Genomic DNA, 12399 nt, shown 5'->3' with positions numbered 1-12399 from the left:
CAGCACATCATCTCCAGCTGAGAGGGGGACTCATACATTCATTTGAAATCAGCTCTACTGAGGTGAAATGATCAAGAGTCAAAAGCATGCTGAAGAGATAAACTTGATGATGGCTATGTTTATTTAATTAGCATTGTTTATATAGATTACACATTCCTTGTAAAAAAAAAAATAATTAAAAAATTAGTTGTCGGAGCAAGATAACATGCACTGCTCCACCTGGGTGTCTTCAGCAGTATGCACAGCCCGTCGTTCATTGCAACCTGAAGCTACTGTAGGCCAGGGGTCCCCCAAACTTTTTTTTAAATCTGGGGGCCACATTATTGTTCCTGACTGTGATCAGGGGCTGGAATCAATACCAATCATGTAAAAAAGGTGTGTGTGTGTGTGTGTGTGGGGGGGGGGGGGGGGGGGGGGGGGGGGGGATCAAAATTCCGATGTCAATTTCATTAATTTTCTTGATTTCTTTGTTTGTCCAACCATTTAGGCAATTCAAGCTGTTGCCACTGGCACATCTGACAGATGCCAGCCAGTTAATACTCTCATTGATAAAATCAATATGTGTCTCTCTGAAGGCATCCTTTTGTGGTGTGCTGCTGGACAATGTGCTACTGTTAAAGCAGTCAAACATCTGGTTAAAGTGGGCTACAAAATCTGCCGTCGTTTTTGCCCCCTCTCTTAGCTTCCCCATGTCTGCCATGGTGAGCAGTGCAGCCGCAACAGAATGACTAAGAACCTGTAATAAAAAAATAAAAAAAATCCCATTTTCAGGACCATAGATAAAGATTGTAAATTGAATGTTATACGCCTGCATGACAGTTTTCACTTGTGGCTTACCTGAGTGGCGAGAGGCACACTCATTGTTGAAAAGGCAGTGAGGGACAGATGCCGTTGGGTTAACTTGGGTGCCATTCGGTGTTGTCTTTGTGAATCAATTTTAAACATTTCAGTGATGTCTCCCCATTCTGCCAATTTGTCCCCTATGTAAAATCCATATTTTCGCAAATTGTTTCTGATGTTTTTCATTAAATGGGGGGGGTCGAATAAAAAATGAATCTTCTGGCTTTTGACAAAGAAGTACGGTTTTTCTTCTGTTATACCCAGGTTTCTACAGGCTGCCAGGTTGTTGCTGCCTTGGTCCATTACCAGCACCATGGGAGTGAAGCCAGTGTCAAGCACCTTTTCCACCGCCTCCATGATTTTGGTTTTTAAGACCCCATGCTTCATGGTCCCAGATGACAAGAAGTACCCTATGGGTTGTTTCCATTTCCCAGTTAGACTACGGATCATGAAAACCCCTGCATGGTTGGCTGGTCTTCCCCCTTCGTCATACCCTTCTACTTCATCTTTCGAGATGTTATAATTTAGGCTACATTTCAATGTAATTTCATCAAATGTGATGGCAACGTGCCTATCTCGCTCTTCCATATGCTGCACTTGATGTTTAAGTGCATACAGCACAGGTTCATGCCATCCCGGCCCGATGTCTACTCTCTGCAAGATATTTGAAAGGGTCCTGGCTGTAGGGAGCTTGAAAATTCTCCTCATGGTTCGGTAGGCTTTTGGCCCTGTACCCTTAACCTGTAACGCCCAACTTTTCATGAAGTTGCTCCACCGAATGGCCCTTGGTTTTTTTTTGGCATTATCAATTTGCTCGTTGACAAATTGTGCGGCTTGTTTTGGCAATACTTTGGAAATTTCCCTCTTTAATGTTTGTTTGCTGATAGATGGTGTCTTTTTCTTTAGCCTTGACAGCTTTGATTTGTAGCAGCCAATTTTTCTTTTCAGTTTTTCCACTGTGTTGTCATTGCTGACACTGGCCAGTACATCAGTGCCTAAAAAGAAATGTGACAACTGTAACAACAGACTTATGCACAGACTACTACCTATGCAGTGTTCAACACTCAGAATGTATCTGTTACCACCATTTGCCATTAAATCACTTACTATCCAGGATCTCTGAGTCTGTTGTCTCAATTTCAAGTGCGACCCGTTTTCGGGGTGGTGGACGAACTGTGTCTTGAGATTTAGGGGGGTTGGGACAGTCTACTAGCCAGGGTACGGCCATTGGCAGTAGGCCAGATTTCCTGCAGAATGCAAAGTATTGTAATGTTTATATTTCTACAAACACACTGTAAGCCCAGTTATGAATTGTCTGAGTAAAAAATGTTGAAGGTGTAATCAAAACTTTAGTGTTGCACAAATGAACATATATTGACTTTTTTGTACAATGAACAAAGGCTTTGCCACTCAGATGAACAGACTGCGATGAAGACTGGGAAAGACTCAAATTGTTGAGTGCATGGCAAAGTTCTTAAAGGTTGAGGGGGATGGCCTCTTGTTAGTGGACTGGAATGGCCTTTGGTGAACAGGGGGCATGGCTAGACGGTGAATGACTGCAGCATCCTGGAAGGAACATAAATACAAGCCATGATTCTCCATGTCATACAGTGTGTGTAACCTGTTGCGGATCCTGACGACGCTCTCTGCTTGTGAGGAGCAAAAGCCTTATGCTTGATTCAAGCCAGCAATGGTAGAGGAGGAGCACTCAATGTGTGGCTCTCTAAATATGTAATTAGTTGTATTTTTTTTGTAAAGCAACCCAACATTTTAAATTATTTTTTGTGAATATGTGTGTTTTGAATTTGCAACATTACCACAAGTAATCAGGCTAAACATCTGGGTTTACAGTATGTTGAAAACTTATAGAGTATCAAGTGTCATTTTCAGAATATGAAATGGCAATGTCTCTACCTGTCCAATGGGTTCACAAATTGTGAAATGGCGAAATGGTCACTGCATACTTTCCTATGCTTCATTTCATCGGTCTGTAAACCACATAGGTCCTCCCGCCTGATGTTATTAATCCATTCTGCACACCTGCAGAAAATAACAGTAGTGTGTTTTAATATCACAGATATCCTTGGTTAACATTTGCGCTGGTTCATGTTTTCTATTTTGCCACTAGGGGGAGATACAACACAAATTATAGGGGTCTGGCTTTTTTGTTGAAATTGAGTTTCCGTCAGAGGAAAGTCTATGTGAGTTTCTCCACTTCAATAGGACAAGGACTGGATACTTTGCCGTGGATATGTTTAGTCTGGCGATTTTAAAGTTAATTGAGTTAAATTTTGAAAGGAAAATGTTAGATGCATATGTGGGCATCATCATAACACGAATAAACAAAGCCCACTGCACAGTTGTCAGATCATTTCAGCGCCTCGATTCATCATGCAGTGGGTTGTTGCGCTAGCAGGCTATCCAACTTTGTTTTACGGCGACATAACGGTGGCATCATCTGCCTACCCAACACATCCTTTTAAGGTAAGACAATTAGTTAATATAGCACTTGATGTGGCACGTCGTTGGCGTATTATATACGAGCAAAATAATAGTTTCTAGGTGACGTATGCTATGCTAAAACTGTGGTGGGAGGTGCTGGACATTGAAAACAGCCTTCCTTGCAGATCATCGACAGTATGCATTTCTAAATCAGAAGTGAAAAAAGGTACTCGGTAGGCCTAGAAAATTAAATGTTGTGCTCGCATTAGAAGTTAAGCACACAAAGTTATGTCTTTTGACACACAATGTTCTCATCATGTTGCTCAAATATCATTGTGCCCATCTGACATCTGCACATCAGGCTTAGGCTATCAAAACGAAACTATACCTTTTTTTTTCTTTGGGAAATGAATGAAATGCCACCTCCTTGTTCCTTCCTGTGGACTTGTAACACCCTACAGCAGCACATTGTGTGCCTATATATTTTGGTGTATTTGGGGCATTTGGGTCCTTTGCGTAATTGTGATCGGTGTTAGCCATGTTTTTGACTGATGCTGAATGAATGAACCGTTGGCGACGCGTCCTTGACTACCAAAATCAAAATGGCGGACGGCGTCGGTGAGGTAACAATACAGGCCAATAGAACTTTCCCCTCTCTTCTTCTTTCCTCTCTGGTAATAGTGCAGCCTTATTTTTACGCTGTCATATCTCCCACAGTTGTGCAAGTTGTTACAAACCCCAACTCCGATGAAGTTGGGACGTTTGGTAAACAGTGAATAAAATCAAAATGCTATCATTTTCAAAACATTCAATCTATTCATTAGATGGAGAATAGTGAAAAGACAACATATTAAGTGTTAAAACCGAGAAAAAAAATTGTTTTGGGGGACATATGTACTCATTTCTAATTTGATAAATCCAACACGTCTCAAAAGAGTTGGGACGGGGACAATAAATGGCAGCAAATGTCGAGGAAGACTAAAAACAAAACAAAAGACAACACTTAACAGTTAAATACATTAACCGATGAGATTATTTTATATAAAAACAATGTTAATTCCTATCTTGGACATGATTTCACCAGCTTAAATGGTGGGTGTATTCCTTGTCATGTTTTGCAATGTTTTCCTTTCTGTAGTGCTTACAGTGTGACAGGTCTTGACCAAAAACCCACCATTTTATCACCTGCTGGTCCTTAAGATGGAGCCAAACTGTTAAAACATAGTAGAGAATGCAATTTGACCTTACTATGTGGCAGTAATCGAAGATCTCCCTTCAAAATATAATGCATGAGTGGCTTTTCATGCTGTTTAAAACCCATATATACCATTCAGCACTGTATTTAACTCTACAGATGAGTGAGAACATCTTAACCAATGCACTACTGCACCCGTATGGCCTCATGGAGGCTGACTTTTGAAGCTAGCACTAACACAAGTTGGATGGTCCATTTTCACTGTAGCACAGGATGTGCCATGCTCTATTATTGTCAAAAAGAATGGACTTCTACAACTTCTGCTGACTTCTGTAAGCAAAGGACAGTTTCCCATGTCTTCTGGGTCTATTTCAAGTAAGCTCAGGTGCTTAGGAGAATGTTACACCCTTGTAGGCCTATCATTTGCACGCATTAAGCATTCTTAATATGGTCAATTTTCAATAGCTCTAGCACTCCAGGAATTAGAGTGAGACTACAGCCAATATATATTTCATGATGTCATGAACCTATACAATGATTTTATTAACAAAATATATGTCTTATATACACTCAATCGTGGTAAATCAAAGGGAATTCAAAAATGTATGTAATAACTATGGTAATTATTCCCTTTGCATCTTTAATTCTGAGTGACTCAACCTCTCTGTGATGATCTTATACCTGGACAGGTATATTGTCCGTCAGTACAATTCATTTTGAAATGTTCTTCTTTGTTGTTTTATCTTATTTGGATGTTTACTAAATTTCACTTATCCCCGTCCCAACTCTTTTGAGACGTGTTGGATTTATCAAATTAGAAATGAGTACATATGTCCCCCAAAACAATATTTTTTCTCGGTTTTAACACTTAATATGTTGTCTTTTTACTATTCTCCATCTAATGAATAGATTGAATGTTTTGAAAATGATAGCATTTAGATTTTATTCACTGTTTACCAAACGTCCCAACTTCATCGGAGTTGGGGTTTGTAGATGATATTGACACACAAATGGCACAATCCTGCTCTTCATGTCAAAACTGAGATCACTTTTCTAGACCAAATGGTTCAGTAAAAAAATGTACATATTCAGGTCTATGCGCCGAGCTGTTCACACATTTTTTTTCTAAGTGAATGAGGTCACATCATAGGGATTTTAAAACTGCTCTCTCTGAAACATTTTTAAGAGTTGGCTTATGATCTTCACACAGTTTGTATTCAGAGCCAATACCTCTATGACAATGCCTTTACCTTGTTGATACCTAGTTAAATACCCCAGGACAGGTCACTTCTCACTCTAACTGCCACAGTTTGTGACATCATCATCTTGACCATTCTACCATTTATTTCGATGAGGGGGAAAACAGAGAGAAAACTGAGGAAAAACAAGTCTGGTGAACAAATGAAAGGGGGTAGGCCAGTGAAAAATACACCACCCTGAGCCCCTTTCGAGCCGTTCGTTTTGGCACTCGAACCGTGTCTCGATCTCGAACGCTGCAACGATTCAAAGCCGCCGTACTAATGAATGGCAATTCCCATAGGCCGAGGTGAATGAAAAAATGTAGAATAATAATAAACTGTCGATGAACAATTAGTATGCTTTCCCGCAAGCATACTAAATAAACTGTTGGAGAACCATTAGTATGCTTGCTGGGGGTAAGCAGAGGCCTTTGGCAAGCATACTAAATAATACTATAGGACTATTTCATACATGGTAGACACAATCAGCTGTTATGAGGACATCTCTGTCATCTGGGGACTGTCCATTTGTTACCAGCGTAGTTGACAGGAATGAAAACCGTTCTTATTATCTGCATTTGCCAGAAATGCCTGCCAATCTGGTAACAAATGAACAGTTCCCAGATTTGGACTACACTACCAAAGATGCAGTTGACAAAGATGTATTCCAACTAGAGGTGAAGTGCAGCTGTACTAGTATGTGTACTAGTATGTGTGTAGACTTGCCAGATCTTGGTGCAAGTGCATGAAGGCAGGGTTGAAGTGCACACGTCTGTGCAAGTGCATGCAATTTCTAAGACTGACCACTGACTTGCATCTGTTCCCTGTCATACTTATTGTACAGTGAAGTATTGGAATAAATGTTAGCCCTATGGTCCTCTGTTTGCTTTTTGAATGCAGGAAAAATGATGTTCACCATAGTATTTATCATCTTCATCATCATCATTATTATTATTATTATTATTATTATTATTATTATTATCATTATTGATTTACTTTCTTCCAGATATAAAGTTTTTAAATTGTGAATAAAATGATGGTTTGATTGAAAAAAAAGCTGGTACTCATGATCCTAAATTCATAAACTCGAAGTTGCAAGTTGGGTGCTAAATATCACGCTTTATGCAGCCATATTTGTGTATAGGTATCCTAAGTATCTGTGTGCTTCAGGGATATTCTGAACAAATCAAGTTAAGTGATAACCCAGGCTTTATTTACGATAACTTGTAACAATAAATTATGTTTCATTGCAACTTTGAGGGCATTTCCACCCTTTATCTTAAAAAAGCCCGGATTTAGCTGTCCATTGGCTAAAAGTGTGTTTATTACATAGTGTGTCTTTAATCTGGTAACCAAATACTTAGCTCACCGGTTTCTCCTCTTCATGCTGAATTCATGCATGCCTCATATGTTAAATTTGGTTTAAGTAATCAAAAGTTATAGCAGTTTATATATTTTAGAGCGCCCCCCGCAGGCCATTTTGTTATCTGTGTGTTTGACACTTACGAACTCAAATTTTTCTATAGACCCTAAACTTCAACTTGGAAGTGAAAACCAAACTTTAACACCAATTTGAAATGACTGAGCCTAATACGACCCCACTATTCCGAATGTAGGTCAATGGCAGTGCAGAAACCCAGCAGCGGTCCAAACTAGTGGGCAAACTACAGTGTTCAGGTCGCTCGATGTTGTCTTTTTAAAAATATTTTTCATAGAGGTGGAACAGTTTCGTTGGTTCCACTTGCCATTGCAACTCACCTTCACGGGGAAACAAAGGCAAATGGGCCGGAGTGCTGTGTATGACCTGATTGTAATCATTTCGATTGATTGCATTAGATCAGGGATCCCCAAACTAAGGCCCGGCCCGCCATGCCCCTTTGACCAGCCCTCCACCTCTCTGCACCTCACCATTTGAACTGGCCCAAAGACGCAATCTTCACAACAAAAAAATAATGATAAAATATATATTTTAAATAATTTATTTTGTTTATCAACGGCCTAATTTTCACTAACCTAGTGTGAATCACCAGAAGTTTCTCACTGTAGGCCTAATAGCCTATCAACAAGCCTACCCACTTAACATTGCACGTCCTATAGACGTTGAGATGATGTCTACATTGTGTCTGTTGGTCCATGACCAATTCTGGACCTAAGACAGACGTGCATGTAGCTGGCCCTGATACGCCTGTATGAGAGAAGAGACCATTTTTGGAAAACGTTCACTGATATCAATTTTTTTCTGATTCTTTTCTTTTGTTTTTTTCCTTTGTGTATGTATGATTATTGGGTTATGTGTCTCAGTACATTTTTCTACTTTTTGTTCGCTGTCAATATTTTGAACCGTGTATGTCACGTGACCTTGAGTGAACTTTATATCACCTGGAAGCGTTGGGGTCAGGTAAAGGACTGATTAGTTGGCATGCACAGCAATAGCCCCATACGACTTCTGTTGCTGTCGACCAACGTTGACGAAGCACATGAGCGAGAACTTGTTGTCACGATGTGGGTGTTATTAAATACAGCGCATTTAAGGTCGGCCACAAATATGAACGAGACGATGAGCTCGCACCAGTTTGGTCTACTAACGCACCACGTGTGAGGAGTGGGGGGACAGGCAGTAAGGAGGAGCTGAAGTAGGGACCTGCGCAAACTAGGGGTGGGATGGTGTGTTCCATTATTCACCCTCTGTACTGTGTACCTTGTTTGAGTGCAGTGAAGTACCCTTTCCACCCTCCGCGATTCACGAGGCGAGTACATTCCGATTCCCGTTCTGTCTGATACACTTAACGGAAATGACGGTTGGTCGCGTGTCATCCGAGTTTACCAACCGCCAGTATGCAATTCATCAAGGAAGGCACTGTTCGTTATGCTGACACTTTTTAAAGTTACCCCTGCCTCTAATACACATGGCGATTGTCTTTGGAATCAAAACTATGCTGTTATCACGGAGATTCAACCGTTTGACAGATCTGACACTCAACTACGTCACAAACATGGCGGCCGTTGAGTGCGAAAAGTGTACAGTAACTCCACACTTCGAAAAATGGCCGTTTTGGGGGCGTTATCCGGGTAATTTACAGTACACTTTATGGTCGCGATTAGAAATGGAACACCCTGCGTACCCAAACACAGTGCGGAAAGGGTGGACAGTACGAGTATTGGAACACACCATGAGACAAGACTCATGTACAACAGAGTTAGAAATGTAGTTGATGAATTTCACTATAAATATTTGGTTCTCCTTATCATACGAGTTGCAGCCACCTGGTGGTGTATTCTTGCAGCTGCAGTAGGTCAGGTCTTTGCACACAAACTATGCTTCCTCCATCCAAAAAGAGTTTACTTCGCTGGAGGTACGTTCAGTGGTATAATGCTCCGTGTGTTTATCCATAAATGCAATATTATACATGTGTGCATACTAAGGTTTGCAATTAAAAATGTTGTTGAGAGTAGTACTGCTACATGATTATGAGATCGCAAATGATTTTGCATTAATATTGAAATGGTATTTTGAAGTGATAATTTCTGACCACGCTATGAACCTGCTAGTCAGTTCGCTGCTAGTCTGAACCACGCATTCTTTCTTATCCTTGGGCAGTAAGCTAACTGTATCTCTATCCTTTTGTGTACAGATATGAATGTACAACAGCAGCTGCATGATGTTGTCTACACTTAATGTTTCACCAGGTAGGCTTTGTTTTGCTACTCGATGTCGTTCTCGTTCTGTTTATTTACTCACCAATGGAATACTGTAATGGAATGTCCCGTTTAATGAGGGAATGTTATCGTAGAATGTTGTCCATGATAATATGTATGTAAAAGAAAATGGCTCCATGTCTCGTGCTGACAATTCACTATACGATCACAAATCGCCAGAAAGAGTTTACTTCGCAGGAGATATGAATGTACAACAGCAGCTGCATGATGTTGTCTGCACTTAATGTTTCACCAGAATAAATGCGAGTTGGAGCCCACCTTTGTCGCCTTTCCTTGCCTTCGACCTGCCGCCGAATGCGGTCTGTTACATACACACGTGAGTGAGTTGTTGACCAACCAGTTCATGGGCGCGTGACCTCGGAGGCAGTCTGCAGGCGAGCGTTGAAGGGGATAAGCAACTACAGAGGTTGCAAGATCTGACTGCAGTCGCATTCATCCCGCAGGAAGCAGTATCTAGTAGTTGTGGACTACTATTCCAGGTATGTATATCAAAATGTCACACTTACCTTCTACATCAAGCCAGCAGGTCATCACACGCTTCAAAGCCATCCTCAGCCGGTTGGGTGTCCCACTTGAACTAGTCAGCGACAATGGTCTGCAGTTCACATCAGCAGAATTCACGGACCTTTCGAAACAGTATGGGTTCACACACACAACCTTGAGCCCTCACTATCCCCAGGCCAACGGGACAGCCGAGAGAGCAGTCCAGACTGCTAAAAGACTGCTGAAACATTGAGACCCATATCTTGCCCTGATGAACTACCTGGCCACGCCTATTACTGCAACGGGGGCCAGTCCGGCTCAACTAATGCTGTGACGACAGATTCGCATCACCGTCCTCACATTGGAGCAAAACCAACAAAAGACTCCAATAAGCCTTGAACAAGTAAGAGTAAACGACTCTAAAGCCAAAAGATCCTACGAGTATTTCCACAACCGGCAACACTCCACTCTTGCACTCTCTGTTTTCCCGTGATTTTGTTTTGCCACAGCGCATTTCTGTAACTAAACGCAAACATGGTTTGCTGTGCCCTAACCAAAACCAATCTCTAAACCTAACCTGTCAGTAAAGCAATGTTTCTGCTGCTTTACTTTTGCCAAGAACAGCGACATTAGGCAAATTTCTAGCTAAATTGTGCCTAAACCAAGACCATCCCTAAACCTAACCCTAACCTGTCACAGGGTGTTGTGGAGCATGCCTTAACTTGGAAATGTGTATTGGACACACACGATAGTGTTTTTAAATCAGCATGTCATCTATACGCAATGCATGATGACATGTCGGGTGGGGAGAGCGGAACAACCCAGATCCTTCACGGTCAAGTTGGACTTAGCACAGTGTTAGGTTAGGTTAGTTTATTAGTCTCCACCAGGGAGAAATTTGTCTCGGAGGCAGGGGGGTTGCAGCAGTACAAAAATACATAAAATGACAACATCAATAATGGGAAATAAGAAAATACAAGGATAGATAAGACAAAGGCTCAGAAACATTGCATGTCCTAATCCACTGCCCTTCCCCCATCCAGTCCACTGTCCCTGCCTCAGCATTTCCACACCATTGCACCTTCCCGCTCAACAACCCCTCCCATCCCCCCATCCCCCAGCCAATCAAGTACCTTCACACTGAAAAAAATGCCCGTCGAAATTACGGCAAAAAACTGTCAAATTGCAACAGTCAGTGGCCTTAAAATGTAAAATGGTTTATCTCTGTACTAAATACGGCAAGTTACTATGAAGTCAAAAAACACTACATGACTTTATTTTTGACAGGTGTCGTATGTAGAAAAAACTGGACTGTTCACTGAAAATAAAATATTGAAGTGAAATGGAGTAAATATTGTCAAAAGCATTTGGTGAACAACATGCATTATTTTTTGATAGAACAGAGGTTTGAACGATTAACAAGCTACATTCAGATGTTTGGATCTTAACTCTAACCCTGACAACACTCGACTGTCGAGTCTGGACAGTCCCTTATCGACTTAGCGATTTAGTTCTCAGCTAGTTGATGTTCTTGCAAGCAGCTGTTGTTGCTGTTGCAAGCAGCTAGTTGCATGGTCCCATTTTTTTCCCACAATCTGCAACGTTCTTGGAGGAGCTTAGCTCCTTCACAAAAGACTCCACTCCACACAAGACTAAGGTAAGGTTTTGCTTTTTGGAAACCAAAGTATTTTCAATTACTATTAATTCAAATGCTTACTTATAGTCTGGACATATGTATTGTTTATATATTGGACAGGGGTAACTATGTTAAATATAATGACTCAGTTTTAATCTACAAAATCTTCCATGGCCTGGCCCCTCCTCCTCTACAGACATGTATCATAAAAAGCATAAACAGGGCTACCAAAGCCAGTTCCAGGGGTGATTGCTCTGTCCCATTTAGAAAGAGCGCTTTTAGTCAGGCTGTTTTCTCTTACAGAGCTTGTCACACCTGGAACACAATTCCCAGTAAAATTAGAGAACTGCCAACAGTAAACTCTTTTAGTAAACAGTTAAAATTATGGCTTCTGGATTATCAATGCTGTCAACATAATCTTACGTAGTTAGTACTGGCAGCTAACACAATCAGGTAATTGGAGTGCTTCTGGGTCTTCACCTTTTTTCCTTGGTGCTCATCAGTGTAGGGGCTCTCAAACTTGGTCCAGGAAGACAGATGCTGAGGCACTCAAGGCTGCAATTTTTTTTAACTTTTTTATTTGGCAACAATACCTACGCGTTTCGGCCCTTATGGCCTTCTTCAGGGCGTATCCATATATCCGATATCCGATACGTCCTGAAGAAGGCCATAAGGGCCGAAACGCGTAGGCATTGTAGCCAAATAAAAAAGTAAAAAATTGCAACCTTGAGTGCCTCTGCATCTGTCTTCCTGGACCAAGTACTGGCAGCTGTTTAAGTTATTTGGGTATTGTATTTTGTAATTGTATTTTATATTATATATTTTATAATGTGTGTGTATTTTTTACT

The 12399-nt window shown here is 41.0% G+C and overlaps 1 protein-coding gene across 1 annotated transcript in view; it reads right to left on the bottom strand.

The window, feature by feature from the left end:
- eif4g2b (eukaryotic translation initiation factor 4, gamma 2b) overlaps nucleotides 1–9981 on the bottom strand; it is a 48189-nt gene extending 38208 nt beyond the window's left edge. The window contains exon 1 of the mRNA XM_063196315.1: nucleotides 9939–9981. Within this exon, the coding sequence (XP_063052385.1) occupies nucleotides 9939–9981 (43 nt within the window). The remainder of the gene's footprint in view (nucleotides 1–9938) is intronic.
- Between the last annotated feature and the right edge of the window lie 2418 nt (nucleotides 9982–12399).

The sequence above is a fragment of the Engraulis encrasicolus genome, chromosome 4 (assembly GCF_034702125.1).
Source record: "Engraulis encrasicolus isolate BLACKSEA-1 chromosome 4, IST_EnEncr_1.0, whole genome shotgun sequence".
Classification (NCBI taxonomy): Eukaryota; Metazoa; Chordata; class Actinopteri; order Clupeiformes; family Engraulidae; genus Engraulis; species Engraulis encrasicolus.
The sequence above is the reverse complement of the archived record's forward strand: the minus strand, read 5'-3'. Positions and strand labels throughout refer to the sequence as shown.